The 18,319-nt window shown below is 38.4% G+C and overlaps 1 protein-coding gene across 22 annotated transcripts in view; it reads left to right on the forward strand.

Moving 5' to 3' along the window:
• elna (elastin a) overlaps nt 1–18,319 on the forward strand; it is a 168,846-nt gene that overhangs the window by 112,505 nt on the left and 38,022 nt on the right. For all 22 annotated transcript variants that reach the window (XM_052035703.1, XM_052035710.1, XM_052035692.1 and 19 more), the window contains 6 exons: nt 3,290–3,325; nt 6,282–6,320; nt 7,401–7,436; nt 14,500–14,532; nt 16,556–16,612; nt 17,032–17,067. In XM_052035703.1, the coding sequence (XP_051891663.1) occupies nt 3,290–3,325; nt 6,282–6,320; nt 7,401–7,436; nt 14,500–14,532; nt 16,556–16,612; nt 17,032–17,067 (237 nt within the window). The remainder of the gene's footprint in view (nt 1–3,289; nt 3,326–6,281; nt 6,321–7,400; nt 7,437–14,499; nt 14,533–16,555; nt 16,613–17,031; nt 17,068–18,319) is intronic.

Here is an 18,319-nt window from a genome sequence, read left to right on the forward strand (position 1 = left end):
TCCTGGAACAATCATTGAGTAAGAGATTTCTGTTGGTGGTCCAGCCCACTAGATATCAAACTGTTCTCAGTAGCCACCTTGGCCTATTTAGTGAGACTTCTGCATTTTCTGTTTCAGTTCATTACAAACACAAACAATTATAACATCATATACATTCCAGGACTTTCTGTTAATCCAGGATAAATTGAATGTGTGAACTCATTATTTGCTGTTTTACTATCAGTGGATTTGCATAGTTGTAAGGTCAGTTATATATTAATGGGAGTGTTTGTGAACATTTTGCATTCCTCCAGAGCCATCTCCTGAGGTGTGCCATGAATCTTGTTTATCATGAGATGGATTGCAGCTGATACCTTGAGCTGGCAGGTAGTGAAATGTTAATAGTGTGTGGCCGGAACTGGGGTCAGGGTCATGATAAGCTGATATATTAAAGCTGAAACATACCTAGAAGCAGTCATATCCATGGAGGGGTTGACATTGCAGCCTTAGTGATATTTACATATTTCTACTATGCTCAGGAAGCCCATAATCCTACCTCTCATGAATAACGAGGATAGTGTGCGTAAGGGTAGAATTTAATGGACAGTAGTCATTTCTTATCTTGAATTTTATCATCTTAAAGTTACTATGTTGGATTTTGATCAATTTGCATTACAATTCATTATTTCAGAAATGCATCATATCTGAAATAAAGTGGTTGGATTCCTTCATAATGTTGCTCAATGTTCCATTCCATCTATTCTCATGTCAGTACAGAGGGAGCTAAACCTGTCAAATATGTAGGTAAATCTTTCAACTTGTGTAATTTGTAAAAGTATAAAATTATTATTGCAAAACAAATCTTCTCAATGGGTACATTTAAATTTATTTTCATGCAATTTAGATATTGCAGTACTGATTACAATGGTTTCCACATGGTAGATATATTTTTCCAAATATTATTATGTTCTTCAGAACTTGAAGTGTTTTTGAAAGAAGTACCATCCTGTGACTTGGCTGCATTGTAGCAGCTTTGAGAAGTTGCCACAGACACTGGAACCAAAGTTCAGCAATGTCTCTGGCCCAAGTTCACAAAGAATTTGTGCCAGATGATTCACAATTTTGTTTGGTCTTAACTACAAGAGTCCCATCGAGAGGGTGCCAGGAAGTATCTTGTCACATGAAAAACAGATAGGGCAAGCCACAATAATGGACGCAGAACAGCACGAAATATTCAATTGCCTGCATAATGGAAGACTTATGTAAGAGTATGCAACCAAAGAAATATAATAACAGGAAATACAGCTAAAATAACTGGCATAGGCAATAGCATGATCATCCACTGATCAAAATTCCTTCCTTCCACAATGTTATAATTATTATGACTTTTTTCATTTATAATTTTTAAATTGTATCTGAAGCTCGTGTATAATTTTGATGCATTGCATTAGATTTTTAGTTTTGCTTTCTTTTCCCTCTTCGAGTATTTCTTCACAACTACAAAAGTGACTGCCAATAACACGACATTATTTCTTAAATGTTAATATTTTTAAATATTTCACTATTATTTCTGAGCAATCAGAGCAGGTTCCTTGGTTAGCACTTGTGTTATTTTGCCCTTTGTAACAAAGTTACTTAAGATTGTATTATTAAATCAGTTAAGACCAGCACTATGTTAATTAATCTGTTAAGGAAAGTTGCCTGAAAAGGATTCTGCAAGTAATAAACCTTTTATCTAGTTCACTCTATTCAAGATTATGGTTAAGAATCAGTTATATATACTATATTGATAGGAATGTATTACAATTATTGCTCAGTGATTTTGGAATTAAACCAAGAGGCACTCTTGCACATAAGAGTGCAGTGAGAATATTTTTGTCTATTGCAATGGAGTTTCTAAGTTTCTATTTCTAAGAAAACCTTATGGATGTGTTCTTGAATAAAAATATAATTAATTATATTTATAATGAAAGAATAATTAATTGTCAAAGCATATGACTCACCATCTGGCATTGTCAGCCAATACACCATTTAAGTTATAGTAGGCTTTGGATGTTAAAACTGAGAATCCAAGAAATGCAGTTGATTTTTCACTGCTGGTCACTTTTTTTTTCATGTGAAAAACAGAAAGCAGCATTGGTAATTTTAAGCCCTTTTCTAGTACTTCACATTATGATCTAGACCAACATTTCAGTACATTGCTATGTTGTTGAAAATGCCCTGTTTGCGATAAGATTTTAAATTATCTTGATGTAGTCATACAAAATAATACAAAACATCCCTGAACATTATTTGATGAAGACCATATAGTTTTCTTCCTTTAGCTAGGGTAAGTGATGAAATAAGATAATTGGCTACCTTATTATTTATTGGGCTTTGTGCAAATTTGCTTCACCATTAAACTAAATCAAACAGTAACTTCACTTTACAAGTAATTAATTGGTTATAACGCACTTAAGAACAAGTCAACAATGTGATGGTTCAAAGTTCATTCACAATATTTTATTCAAGAACATATCCATAAAGTTTTCCTTGAAATAGAAAGTTAGAAACTCCATAGCAATACAGTTTAAGATGTGGCATTTGCTCCTCAGCAAAGACTGCAATAGGATCAGCATCATTAACTCTTAGAAACACAAGCCCTGCCTTAGCTGCAGTATCTACATCCCACATCAATTTCAAATGTGTGACGGAGTGGTGAAATTTCACACGTGATGACATGAATCCACATGCGACTTCTTAGACACTGAATTAGTTAACAATTCCTGGGAAATGATTCCTGGAGCATCCAATGAGCTGGGGAACTAATAGCAGCCTCACAGATGTTCAAGCACAGCAAGATACTCAGTAAGTTTTTCTTTAAATTAATTAACCATCGCAATCAGTTTTGTGGGATATATTCATTTCCTGTTTCATTTTTTTTTAAGCAAAGTATAGTATGATTTTCCTACACATCCATGATAATTTATGTCTATTAGATGGGAACTAACAGGTGAAAGTGTTTCCATGTTTCATATGAAAACAGAAAATGCTGGAAATACTCAGCAGGTCAGGAAGCAGCTTTTGGAAAAAGAAACCAAGTTAATGTTTCAAGCCAATGACCTACCAACAGGATTAAATACTTCCATATTTTATGTGATTATAAAGATTTCCATACTTTGATTTTTGTTTTGGAATATACTGCATTAATATTGATTTTTTTTCAGAAGTGGTGGTTATCTGAAGTGACGCAATGTTGTTGATCATTGTTCTACGTTCTATGTAACTGGTCTTTGCTGAGTTATAACTTTTCAATCTTCTATCATTGTAGGTGGATATGCAGCAGCTAAAGCCGCTAAATATAGAGGTAACACTTTCTATTTTTGTCATTTACAAAAACATTATTTTTGCATTCTGAGCATACCATATCCTTAAGAAATAGCTGCTTGGTGGTTACAGGATGTACATGAGAATAAAATCCATCATCAAACAAAGAATTTTATCCTAGTTACGATGTTTTTATGATGGCTAATATTTTCCAGATATTACTATTAGTTCTCATTTTACTGTATACTTAACAAAAATAAGCATATTAGAAATAAGTATTAATCTACACTTTGAAAGCATTTAATTAATTTTTCAGAATCTGTTCTTGTTTAGTGTTGGACACCCATAAAATAAACAATGTCCACTGCACATTCCATCAGAATTTGAAATATGAGCCAGAGCTCCATAGTTGGCCATAAGTCAGAGTCAATGAAATTGTTTTTCAATCTAAGGCAACATTATTCCAAAATTACATCTCAGCTATTTGGACATGAAAATAAAAAAAAACAATTTTTCATCAGACATTCCTTGGGATTTTGCCAACACTATACTGGAAATTTGGTAATCATTTCTCCAAAGTTTTGGGATTAATTGAAGTTTAATATTGAGATTAATGAAATTTAATGCAGAGGATTGATAAATTTCAAAAGGAAAAATAATGAACCTGCACAATATAATACACTTTTAAAGGGATCACAGAAACAGACAAATGATTATATGACCAAATATCTTTGAAGATATCATAACATGTTGGGAAGATTGTGGAAAAAAAAGTAAGTTGTCATTTGGAATGCAGATTCAGTAGCTAACTTTAAAAAGAATTTAGAATAAATAATTGAAATGGGAAGGAACTTGGGGCTATAGAGAAAGAGCAGAGGAGCGGGACTAGTCAGATTATTCTACCAAAGATCTGACAACTCAGAAGGTCAAATGGTTCCTCCTTTGTTTTATTGTTCCAGGATTTTATGTACCAGATTTGCATATGTCCTGTCAAAGCTGAGAGGCAACTTAATGGTTTTAAACTATCTCTGATATTCAGATCTAAGTAAAAAAGCATTAATGTTATTATAAGTAATTTTAAAAAGTTTAAAAAGTTAAAATATACTCTGTTATCTTATATAACACTCCAACATTCACATTGCAAGAGGTGTGCCAGGTGGTATTCCTGGAGGTATTCCAGGTAGTGTATCAGGTGATATCAACAGCATTTTAGATTGATTCTGATATGTTGAATGATTTGAAATATAGTGAAATATATATTCCCATCAGTTTTGCCATGCACTGTTAAATTCATACTTTACAACTTAAAATTTTTACTTTGTTTTAGTCTGCAATTAAAATGCAAGTACTGGCTGATTCTGCTACCAGATCTTTATCTGATACAGGAACATAGTGAAGTCAGGGTCCACGCAGGAGACTTTCAATCCCCCAACTGTGTAGCCAAGGGGAACACAACCTAATCTGCCATACAGCCCCAAATGTATTTGTCCACCCAGTCTGTTCTCTTCATCTTTCTTTGAAAAAATATACAACCCAAGACTCCTCCAACAGTTCCTTATGTCAGGTAGTTCATCACTGGTGTTAGTTACTTTTCTTTAGGTTCCAAGATCTTTTACTTTTCTGACCAGTCTGCCATATGGAACTTTATCAACTGTCTTGATTATTTCCATGTAGACTTCATCAAAACCTCTTCAAAAGTACAATTAGTCATACACAACCTTCCCTTTACAATACATACTGATTGGTTAATTTGTGTCTTTCAAAATAATGATTTAAAATGTCCATCAGAATTTTTCTTGACAGGTCCTTCCCAGCTTATGTACGCCCAACTTATGTACAGGCCATACATATGAACAAGCATTTGGGAGATTGGCAGTATGCACTTGGCAGTTGCTGCTGGGCTGCAGGCATCTTCCGCTGCATGGGAACTCAGTTTGCATCTGCATTTCCAATTTGCAAACTGTCTGGGTTACAAACAGTTCACAGGAATGGAACCCTGCCATAACCTGGGGACAACCTGTGATTTGCTTACCATCAATGTGAGGCCTATTGTCCCGCAATTACCGGATCTGCTGTTTTCTCTCCCTTTTTAAACAGTGGTACCAAGCCAGCCACGTGGATCCAGAGAGGAATGTAAAATATAGTCAGAGCCTTCACTATTTTTTGCCTTGCTTCTCTTAACATACTGGGAAACATTTTAAGTGTGTCTGGCAATATATTAGTGCCAGACTCCTGAATATATTCTCTTTGCCTCTATCATATTTAATGGGCCAGATTTTTTTTTTGAAACATGCTGGCATATTTGACTTCCCTGCCACACGTTTCTTGGGGTTTCCCCAACAACACTATACAAATGGAATACTGATGGATTCCAGCACTAGATCACTAACTTCTTGTAATTAACTTACATTGGAGAATCTGCCATTGAACCAGCTCCAGGTTTTTGAATACTTCTGAATGCCACAGAAATTCACAGATATTCATTGTTTTTGACAGATAACTAAGTCATGGGTGTGGTTTAGTTAGCTGTAAAGCATTTTTGTGGCAGGACTTGTTCAAACCTCACCACATTATATGCTTCACTGATTAGGTTGGAGCTGGCTTTGTTAAATAAGTTAAAGATATGTATTGACTTAAGCAATTGGATGAGCAGGATGGCCAATATTTCACGTTTTCTCTGCCACTTCAATGATTGTATTGACTGACTTCTGTGAAAATAGACACAAAGTATTAATTAACCATATCTAAGTTTGCTGCCCCCACATACAGTATAGTTTTGATCTCTAATATGTCCTTTATGTTCCTATGTTATTCTTTTGCCCTTTATATATTTATAATAGATACCTGGATTTTTATTTCCTCTGGCTTACTTTCAAGAATCCTCACATTGTTCACTTAAGATGTGTTGATGCTTTGTTGTAAAAATTTAAAAAATAAAATGTATTCAATAATGTAAAACATGTTGTTGTTTATGTAACTCTTACTTTTCCTTGCAGGAGGTGTCCCACAGGACTTAATTGCAGGGGGTGTGGCAGGTATTTTGATGTCATCTGCAAGATTTTAATTTCATTGTGATAAGTTGAATGAAGTATGCAGGTTTTATTCTCATGACTTTTTCAATCCAGTCTACTAAGAAATTCATACTCTATAATTTAAATTTTTCATTTTGTATCAATCATCTATTAAAATGCAAGTGTAGCCTGACTCTGCTCTTAGGGTTTTATTTGACATAGGAACATAATGAAGTCAAGCTCCCTGAAGGAGACTTCAATCTTCTAACTGCCTAGCCAAGGGCAAGCAAACTATTCTGTTGTTTATCCTCATCAATATATGTCTATCCTGTCTGTTATCATTTGAACATTTCCATTAACTGGCCTCTCAATCTTACTTTGAAAGAATAAAGACTCAGATTCCTCCACTAAGTCAGGTGCTTTGTTGCTGGCATTACTCTCATAAATTTATGTAACAGTTTTTCCACAGACTACTACTTCCTTTTGAGGAAATGTCCAAAAGAGAGCACAATTCTCCAGATATGGCCAAACCATATAGTTTGCAGAATCATCATCAGCCTGTTGGTTTTGAATTTATCCCCTCTCTATATGAAGCTATCTGTGAAAGTTAAAAATTTCAGATGCTGAAAATCTGAAATATAAACAGAGCATGTTGGTTCATAACCCTTTATCACAACATTTTCATCCTGAAGCGTTAACTGTCTCCCTTTCCACAGATGTTGCCTAATTTGCTGAGTGCTTCCTGCATTTTCTGGTTTTAAACATATCTGCATTCTTGATAACAGTCGACTTTTAAAAGCTGTAGCCTAAAAATTCCAGTGCATTGGGGGGGGGGGGGGGGGGGCGGGGAGAGAGGGACGGGTTGTTGGGGGTTAGGCTCAGGTTCATGGGGACAGTAGGTAGCCTGAGTATGATTGGGGCTAGCAAGGGAAGGGACTGTAAAAGAGAAAAAGATTTAGAACTCTGTTAGAGGCAGGAAATTCATGGGATTCTTTGGGAAACCATGGGATTCTTTGAAAAGGATATACAAACATTTATATAATTGGATAATCAGCCTACATTGTTGGAAGAAAGTTTTCACGACTTACCTATCCATTGTTGTAGGTGGAGCTGCTGCAGCTAAAGCCGCAAAATTTGCAGGTAAGTCAATTTCTGAATTTTCGACATTAAATAACCATATTCTTTTCAAGTTTATAATAGTCTTTTTATTCATGACCAAAACATAAAAGACATCAAAGCCAGATGGATTTTTGTTTATTTTTGTCCCCGATAAAAGGAGTAAAACCTACACCAAATTAATAAAGATATGAATTAAAGGGACTCTGATGTGACATTTGACAGCATCTCCAGACGTTATTCTTTGCTCCACTTTTTTTGTCCCTTCTTTGTCCCCTATATGTTTGTGGATCTTTGCAAAATGCTTTAATGTCTTGCAGACTGATCAGTTCATACCTCACAGTGGCATGGGCCACTCATGTCATGGGACTCAAATCAGGCCATTAGACCACATTGGTGGCTGGGGACAGCACTGGATATTTCAGCTTCCCTCCTCTCCCATGTCTTCCCTCACCTCTGTGGCCATCTTTCCTGCCACTGGTTTGTGGATGCTCTTGAAGAGCGGTTATTTAACATCTGATTGCCCTCCCAACATTCAGTGCAGCAATGGTACAGAAGGCACATGCTCCACAATGAACTCTTTGATGCAAACCATACAGGTCCCATTTTTGCGCATGAATCAAAGTGCCAGATGCCATAGTGCTACTTTTAATTTTATTTTGCTTAACTGATCAAATTGCTTTGGCAATCCAAATGGGTGTAAGTGCCAGGCACAACATGTGTTTAGTGCTCTAGAAGAAGGTGAGTTCCAATTTTGGTCATTGGAATTCTGTATGATTCTTGCATCAGAGATGTGTATGATTCTGGATTTTTTTTAATGTTTAATTCATTCTTCTTTTGAATGTGTAATTAGAGCAAGTTACCTACAGAAGTATTAAAAAAAGGCAGCAGATAAAATTACTCTGCAGGATAAATCACAACACTACATTTTTCATTGCATATGCTAATTCCAAGGACAGGGCATAAGATTGATGAGGTTGAAATAATATATTAATCTTATGTTTACATACCAAGGTATAGCAGGTAACAGCACAATCAAGCAAAGGCCACACTCAGTTGTGTAAATCTGCCATGCAAAGGGTTTTCAAATTACTGTAATCACAAAACTAAACATAAGGCTGAGCTTTTAGCCCAGTGAGGATTAGGCAACTGAAGACCCAGACAATCAGCAAACTCATCTTACCTCAGCAGTGTGAAATCTGAGCAATTTTAACCATTCCTTGCAATGGTTAGGAAATGACGCCAGGCCCTTGGGCCAAAGGGCATTTTTTAAGAAATAGAAGGCTCCTTGCTGCTGGCCAGAACCAAAAGAACATAAGTAAATCACAGATAAAGAATACATTCACTCCCTCCATCACAGGCACATGTGGCTGCAATGTGTAACCATCTGCAAAATGTACTGTATTTGATCACCTAAGCAACTCTGAAAGCACCTCTCAAACCCATGACCTGTACTTCAAGGTAAAAAGCTCAGGAACATCCCTATTTCACCTCCAATACACACATCAACTTGACTTTGGAAATATAGTATATCAATGGTCCTTCATTGTTACTGGGCCAGCATCCTGGATCTCTCCTCCCAATAAGATTGTGGGGGTACCTTCACCAGAAGGACTGCAGCAGTTCAAGAAGGCAGCATCTTCTCCAGGGCAATTACAGAAGGGCAGAATACTGGCCCTGTCTGCAGTATGCAGATGAATATTATATTTGCCCATGCTCAGGGCTGAGTTCCGAGTCACCAAAATGCATTCATTGAAATAGACATGAGGATGGGCCTGACGATCAACATCCACAAGACAAAGTTCCTCTACCAGTCTGCCCATTCTGTACGACACCACTCTCTGACAATAAAAATTCAAGGGGAGATCCTGGAAAATATGGACCACTTCCCACATCTAAGGAGCCATCTCATGGCAATGGCAGACAGTTATGATTCAATTTACTGCCACCATCAATGTGAAAGCACATTAAGAAAATGTTATTTGAAAATCAAGACCTCAGACTGGGCACAATACTCATGGTTTATTGGGCAGCAGTGAATCCTGCCTTCTATATACTTATAAGACCTGAACTACCTACAGTAAGAAACAACAGTCTCCACAAAATCCTCTAAATCAAAGGAAGGACAAGAGAGTCAACATCAATGACTTCTCCCAGGTCAACAACCCCAGTATTGAAGCCATAGATGCATGCAATCAACTAAATTGGGTGTGTCACATCATTTGCATGCCGAGCAGTTGACTCCCAAAACAGATGCTCTGTTTCAGGCTCTTTCATGGGAATAGATTACCAGGCATTCTGAGAAAAAAATGCAAGGATGTTATCAAAGCCTCCCTTGAAGGAATGTAATATTCCCACTGACTCCTAGGAATTCCTTGCCCAAGGAACATTTGGGATGGTATTGAGCATGCATGACTGGTGGAAAGATCTTACCACCTCACAAACTACCTAAGTGTTGGCCACATCAGCCAACCTGCCCCATTTGTTTGAGTTTGCTGTTCCACATTGGCCTCATTAGCCACCTCTGTACACAAAATCTGAGTGGGAGCAAGTTATTCTTAGTCCCACAGGCCTACCTACAAATAAGAACATAAATCTAGTGACTATCAGAGCTGTCTTGATTACACTTATCCACCCCTATACCATTCTCACAACTTCTCTGACTCAGATGACGCCATTCTTTCATACGTGTACTTTGCATCTGTCCTCATTTTCCCTCAAAGAAAGATTCCCATCTGTGGTTGAAAGGACCCCAGCCATGTCCTTTCCATTTGCCACCCTGTACTCTCACTCTTCCTTTCAGAGCCTTGGAAAGCTTCCCCTTGTCCTCATTTCTCACCCTGCCAGCCTTCCCATTCACTTTCTCACCTCCATCATAATGCCTCCTCTCCTCTCCCTTTTCAGTATTGTGAAGAAACCATTTCTTCTCCAAGATCCTGGTTCATTCTTCTGATACTTACTCCCCTTCTCACAGCACATTTTTGTGGAAGCACAGGAGATACAAAGCCTTCTGTTTTACCTCCTCCCTTACCACAACCCCAAGCTCTTATTCCAGATGAAATGTCAACTTACATGTACTTTTGATTTAGAATATTATTTCACTTCTCACTATTCAATCATCTCTGCATAGGAGGAGACAAACTCTAGGTAATCACTTTGTCGAGCCCATTTGTCTGCTACTTTAATTTTCTATCCCTCATAGCCTCTTCACCTTCAGCTTCCTGCACTGATCTAAAACAGTTAAGTGGAAACTGAAGCAATTGCATCACATCTTTCAATTGCTTTATAAACATCCAGACTCAATATCTTTAAGTTCAACAACTTCAGATGATATCCACTGCTCTCGTTGTTTTGGCAGTGCTGCCAAGAATGGCTCTGTTGCTATCATTTTCACCTTCTCTAGACCTATTCTTTGCTTCCCAACTTGCAGTATTAACATCCCTTTTGTCTCGCATTATTATTCTTTTTGTCAATTAAATTCCATCCTATTCTAAACCTTTTTTTACGTTCCTCCCCTGTGCCATAATTCTCTGCCCCTGTGCTTGCTTAAAACTTGTAGCATCAAACATTTTTCTGTTCTGATAGGTCATGAAAACATGTACTGGGTTTCTCTCCCAAAAAGATGCTGCCAGACCAACAGAGTACACCCAAAATGTTTTGTTTATATTTGAAGAAGAAATCTGCCACCTTTTAGTGGGTGTTTTTGTTGCCTGCTCAGAAAACGAGGTTTAAATAGAGGACGATGATTGAATGGGATGTCAACAGATACGTCCACTAGTTACATTAATAACCTGCTGCCTAATTTCCACCAATGATACTTTGTCCCAAAAATCATTTTAAAAAATCTATAGTTGCTATATGCAGTTAACAGGAGCTGAGTGAATACGTTTGGTGACTGGTTAAGGAAACATTATCCATTACAATGTCATCCAACCTACATATCAGTTCAGCATTATACTGTCCTAATTTCACATGTTGCCTATGCAGGTCTTCCAGGTGCTATTTCAGGAACTGGTGCAGGTGATCAATTTCCACCAGGCACATTGGATTAAAATCACCATAAGTATATGGGAATGATGATATAGCTGAGACGAGAATAAAAGCACCAAAGACATTAAAGCTGCAGTCATGTTATCCCTTTAGTGGGTAAGGTCTGATGATAACCTATTGATATTATTCCTATTAATGTTGACACATGAATTCTTCATTTTGTAAAGTACACAGACTGGCTTTGGCATCTGTTTGTGCAAATTCCCATTGGACTCCCATTAACTCAGAAGAACCCACTATCCCAGTGGAATCTCCTGGCCCTTGCATCATTATACTGACCCTGTTACCATCAGTCCAAGCAGCACTGACCTGAATCTGTGCATATGGCATCTGGACTGCTTAATGGAAGGAGGCACACCTGAGCTAACCTGACTCTGACCTCCTGGTTCTTTGTCAGAGAAACCCTGAGAATAGATATATGGAACCCATGGATATAGAATTAACTTAACACTTTCTTTTTAACAGGTACGGCATTCCTTGAATAACCACCAATCCAAATACAGACAGTTGGCAAGCCCAGGGGTAGAGCCTCTCTGGTTAGCGGGACCACTGAGGTGCATAATTGGCCACTTATGCTCAGATTAGGCCTGCATTGTGCAGGACTATCCTCATCAGCTGGGGACCGACCTTCCCTTGGGAGCCAACATATGGGAACACAGGAAGAAAGTGTACTATGGATCAACAGTTTTAAAGTGTGGCACGTGAACCTAGGGTGGGTCGCAGGATGTTACAAAAATGGGTTGCCAAATGGTTCAGGCTAGGATCAGTAGTGCAGTGCCCATGGAGTGTAGTTAACAATTAGAAGAGAGACTTGGGAGGTTAGGGGACATAAGGGAGTGGAAGGCCCAGGGAGTTTGGGAGGAGCACTGGAGAAAGAGGTATGGAGTGTTTGGGAGCAGCATTGGAATAAGAGGCCTGGGAAGTGTAGGACAGAGTCACCTGGGATGTACAGGAAAGACACTTGGGGACCATGGGAGAAGGAGACATGGAGAGGGGGGGAGAGCATGGAAAAGAGAGGCCTGAGCTGCATGGAAGAGAAAGACATGGGGAATGAGGAGGGAGCACATGAGACAGAGGCCCAGAAACCTGGAAGATACATGGAGAGAGAAAGAGGCCTGGTGCGCTTGGGGAGAGCTCGTGTCCACAGACTGGAGAACTGCACCTCCTGCCTCTGCTCTGATTATTCCAAATATACCCGTGCTTGCAGCATGTAACGGTGAAATATATAAAAACATTGGTTTGGCCACAGCTGGAATACTGTGTGCTGTTCTCATTGCAACAGTTTGGGAAGAATGGGGTTGCACTGGAGAGGATGCAGAGGAGATTCATCAGGATGTTGCCTGGGATAGAATGTTGGAGTAATGAGGTGAGACTGGATAGATCAGGTTTGATTTCCTTGGAGCACAGATGTACAAACCTACGAGAGCTACACATAGGGTAAATAGTAAGAAACATTTTCCCATGGCAGCAGTATCTAAGCCCAGAGGGCCTAGGTTTAAGGTAAGGAGTAAGAGATTTAGAGGTAATCTGAGGGAGAATCCTTTCACCCAAAGGATGGTTGCAATATGGAACACACTGCCAAAGGAAGCAGGTACTCTAAAAACACGTAGGAAGCATTTGAACAAGCTCTTGAATCGCCAAGGCATAGTAGGCAATAGACCAAGTATTGGTAAATAGGATTAGTATAGATACGTAAGTTGGCATGGACACTGTAGGCTGAAGGTCTGTTTCTGTATTGTGTGACTCTGTCTCTATAACTTTATGACATGAAATATCAATTTCTTATAGCTGCCTTTTATGGTTTAATCATGGTTTTATTTCACTTACAATTGGATTTATAGTTTGCTAAATATATGTCATGATTGAGCTACATGGGTGAACCATTTGATTAAAGTTGTTGCCTGAAAAACATGTTTGAAAACCATTGATCTGGCTGGTGTACAACTAGCAAGAGATTTTCCAGTCATCAGAAGATCTGCCCCAGTAAGAAGAACTAAGGAGAATATTTTTGATGACTCAAGCCAAGTGAATATTAATTAATGCAATAACATCAACACTGCATTTTAATCAATTTAACATCAGAAACAGAATCAGATTTATTATCACTGACATATGTTGTGAAATTTGTTGTTTTGCAGCAGCAGTACAGTGCAAGACAAAGACATAAAAATTACTATAAGTTACAAAAAAAATAAATAGTGCAAAAGAGGAATAATGAGGTAGTGTTCATGGACCGTTCAGAAATCTGATGGTGGAGGAGAAGAAACTGTTCCTAAAAAGTTGAGTGTGGATCTTCAGGCTCCTCTAACTCCTCCCCAGTAGTAGTAACATGAAGAGGGCATGTCACAGGTGGTGAGGGTCCTTAATGATGGATGCTACCTTCTTGAGGCACTACCTCTTGCAGATGTCCTTAATGGTTGGGAAGGTTGTTCCCATGACGGAGCTGGCTGAGTCTACAACCCTCTGCAGCCTCTTTCGTTCTTGCACATTGGAGCCTTTGGAGCCTCCATACCAGGCAGTGATGCAACCAGTCAGAATGCTCTCTACCGTACATCTGTAGAAATTTGCAAGAGCCTTTAGTGACATAACAAATCTCCTCAAACTCCTAATGAAGTCGAGCCACTGTCATGCCTTCATGATTGAGTCAGTGTGTTGGCCCAAGGTAGATCCTCAGATGTTGACACCCAGTAACTTGAAGCTGCTCACCCTTTCCACCTCTGACCCTTCAATGAAGACTGGTTTGTGTCCTCCCAACTTCCTGAAGTCCAAAATCAATTCCTTGGTCTTGCTGACATTGAGTGCAAGGTTGTTGTTGTGGCACCACTCAACCAGCGAATCTATCTCACTCCTGTATGCCTCCTCATCACCATCTGAGATTCTGCCAACAACAGTGGTGTCATCGACGAATTTATAGATGGTGTTTGAGCTGTGCCAAGCCCCACAGTCATGAGTGTAGAGAGAGTAGAGCAGTGGGTTAAGCATGCATCCCACATAAAATAATAACATATTAATTTGTTATGCTGTTAATATACTGTAGGTGTTCCAGGAGCTGTTCCAGGAGCGGTACAAGGTACTGCCATTTTTTTTTATTTGTTAGGTTTGCTGCTGTTCTGATATTAGTCATATCATCATGTTGATCACATCTGATTAGTGACTTTATGATGAGGACAACTGACGGAATTATTTTTATATTGCTATGTTCATTATGTAATGGGTTTTTGTACAATTCATATATTGCCTCATTACTAACAGCTTGAGATTCCGTGTTTGTGTTAATTTTCCATTAATGATCACATGATATTGTCAACCTTTTACTTATTATAAATTCCTTAGTTAACAGCCAATCCCACAGTTTCCCTCCCAACTTTATTTCTTTAAACTCAAGGTAAAAATAAATAACATAAGGAGAGTAACTTGAACTGGGGAGATGAGGGTCCCAAGGTAGGGGTGTCCAAAACTAGGGGGCATAGATTTAGGGTGAGAGGGGAAAGATTTAAAACAAACCTGAGGGGCAACTTTTTCACACAGAGGGTGGTGAGTATATGGAACGAGCTGCCAGAGGAAGTTGAGGCAGGTACAATGGTATAATTTAAGAAGCACTTGGATAAGTACATGGAGGGGCAGGCCTTAGAGGGATATGGGACAAACACAGGAAATTGGGACTAGTTGGGTGGGAACCATGGTCAACATGGACTTATTGGGCCATGTGTTTGTTTAGTGAATCTTTGGCATTGATTAATTACTGCCATGTTCAACATATTACATTTACAATAAACCTTGATCAAGAACATCTCACACTGTCAAAAACTGAATAAAGTTTATTTTAGTTTCTTATTTAACACACCTGCTGGTTTGAAGATTTATACTTCCTGACATTGGTCTGCATCTGCAATCTGCAAACTTTTCATACCCATTTCAACGTACTCAGTGTTTGAATCCTTTAAACATTTGATGTTGGAAAATAAGAAGTGATTGCTGAAAAATTAAATAACGTAGTGCTGTTTTTTTACAATGCTGTGGGACTGAGAACAGATTTAATTGTTATGGAGCATGATTGCAATCATTTATGGGATGCATTGTGCCAGTTCAAAAATTTGACTGGTCATTTTTGGTTTTGATACACATCCCATTTTATTATTAAATGGAAGGAGAAATCAAATGTTTGTTAAATTAGCCATTGATTTGCCATCACTTGTTCTGCATGATTGCTGAAAATCAATTACGCCCATGCTGGCACCAAATGGCAGTAATTATGAAGCAGTCTGCACATCCCTTATATTGAGCATTGACACAGCAGGGAGCACTTGCAGTCATTCTTGGAAAAATTGGCATTTATAACTATCTGCAGTTCAGCCACATGACAACAAGGCAAAATAACAGATTGAACATCTGCCTCTTTGACTTTGGGCTTTAACTTAAGCACATTATTGAGCAGGACATCTAAGCAGGTTATCCAAATGAGTCAGGAGATAAGGAAGAGCTTCCAAACTCAAATGGTGCAATCAGGCCTGAGCATCTAATGGTTGTACAGTTCAGAGAATGGAAGCTGCTTTTTGAAAATGGATAGGAATGGTCATTGCAGATACGCCGCCTTCCAATTGCTTGCAGTATCTTTATTCTACTAGTTGGTGGCAGGGTAAGAAGTATATTAGAGTAGGTGGAGAGCATTCTCAGAGGAACTAAGAGGAGGAGTTAGACGTCATGATTCATGATTCAATTGGAGTCAAAAATTGGGAGCATTAGACAACTAGGTGCATAGGATAAGTACTTGAAAACATTACGGCATTATGAGGAAGCTTGCTCTTTGAAAAGGCCACAGTAAACTCTTGAGGCCTAATGGCTAACCCCTGTCTTCAGTTTTAGAATATACTGATGGGTAAAGAAATCCATTATGAAAGGAAATAGCCTGATTCCACAGTAAATCCAGTTCTACACTGAGCCTGTCTTGGTAATAATGCCACTGATAATAACAGCTGATAGTTTTCTCAAGGCAATTAAAAGAGTCTATTGAATGTATTAGCTGACAGTTTCTGAGGAAGAAGTGATAATTTATTCATTATATTGCTTGAATGTCACTTTCCCTGACGATACAGGAATACCAGGAGCAGTTCCAGGTGCTGGAGTAGGAGTGAAACCAGGAGTTATACCAGGTAAGTGGACCTAAATATTTAAATTGCCCTGTTCCACATCTGTAAATAGGAACTTGCTGTCAATTTATCTTGAACTAGGTAGAAGCATGACAAAAATTAAGATGATCCTTTCTTCAAACTAAAAAAAATCTTAAATTATTTATCAATACTCATGCTGAATGTGATATTTTCAGGGTTAAAATGTAGAGCATACTATAGAAAGTTTTGGACAAGTTAACCCAAAACATTCTGATCAATGAAAATATCTTGTATTCAGTGGAAGGCATTCAACAATAGTACCAATAAGCCAACATTACTTATTAATCTTAAATATTTCAGAATTCAAGAATGATGGTTGATCTTTATAATACTGCTAGTTCATCGCTGTATGCAAATAGTCTCTGCTGTTTCCTTACACTGTCAATCTTATAATATTGCAGGTGGGGTAGCTGCAGGTAAAGCAGCTAAATATGGAGGTAAATCTTCACACTTATTACATTTAATACACTACAGAGTAAAATTAATAACATTATTTTATATGCGAGATTAAATTAATGCTGTCAAGGATAGTTATTAAAGATTAACCACTGGGAGGCACGTCAACATGTTTGATTATTACTGAATAACTAACAATATGTTTTTAGAAAGCAAATCATTTCCATGTTGGCTGCAACAGGAGATCCTTCACCATAATGCTACATTTGTGAAGGCTGATGATTGTGTATAGAGGTGGAATAGAGGTTCAAGAGTTTTTATATATGTGTGTGTATATATCTGTGTGTATATATACATACACAGAGGCAAATGTTTTAGGAATTTAACTGAAAATGCGTTTTTTTTGTAGAAGTAGGTAATTAACCTTCACAGTATTTGTGAGTAGATTCAGTGTACTTTTACCACTAACCTAAGATTGCTACAAGGTCAAGTCTTAAATCAGTTTGGTTAAGGTATTTCTTTATTATTGTCACTTGTACCGAGGTACAGTGAAAAACTTGTCTTGCATACCGTTCGTACAGATCAATTCATTACACAGTGCATTGAGGTAGTACAGGATAAAAACAATAACAGAATACAGAGTAAAGTGTCACAGCTACAGGGAAGTGCATTGCAGGCAGACAATAAGGTGCAAGGTCACATCAAGGTACATTGTGAGGTCAAGAGTCCATCTCATCATATAAGGGAACTGTTCAATAGTCTCATCACAGTGGGATAGAAGCTGTCCTTGAGCCTGATGGTATGTACCCTCAGACTCCTGTATCTTCTGCCTGATGGGAGACGAGAGAAGAGAGAATGACCCGGGTGTGTGGGGTCTTTGATTATGCTGGCTGCTTCACCAAGGCAGTGAGAGGTATAGACAGAGTCCATGGAGGGGAGGCTGTTTTCCAAGATGTGCTGGGCTGTGTCCACAACTCTCTGCAGTTTCTTGCAGTCCTGGGTAGAGTAGCTGCAATACCAAGCCGTGATGCATCCAGATAGGATGCTTTCTATGGTGCATCGATAAAAGTTGATGAGCGTCAAAGGGGACATGCCAAATTTCTTTAGCCTCCTGAGGAAGTAGAGGCACTGGTGAGTTTTCTACGTGGTTGGACCAGGACAGGCTGTTGGTGATGTTCACTCCCAGGGACTTGAAGCTCTCAACCCTCTCGACCTCAGCACCAATGATGTAGACAGGTGCATGTACACCACCCCCTTTCCTGAAGTCAATGACCAGCTCTTTTGTTTTGCTGA

Source organism: Pristis pectinata, chromosome 21, assembly GCF_009764475.1.
Source record: "Pristis pectinata isolate sPriPec2 chromosome 21, sPriPec2.1.pri, whole genome shotgun sequence".
In the NCBI taxonomy this organism is placed as follows: Eukaryota; Metazoa; Chordata; class Chondrichthyes; order Rhinopristiformes; family Pristidae; genus Pristis; species Pristis pectinata.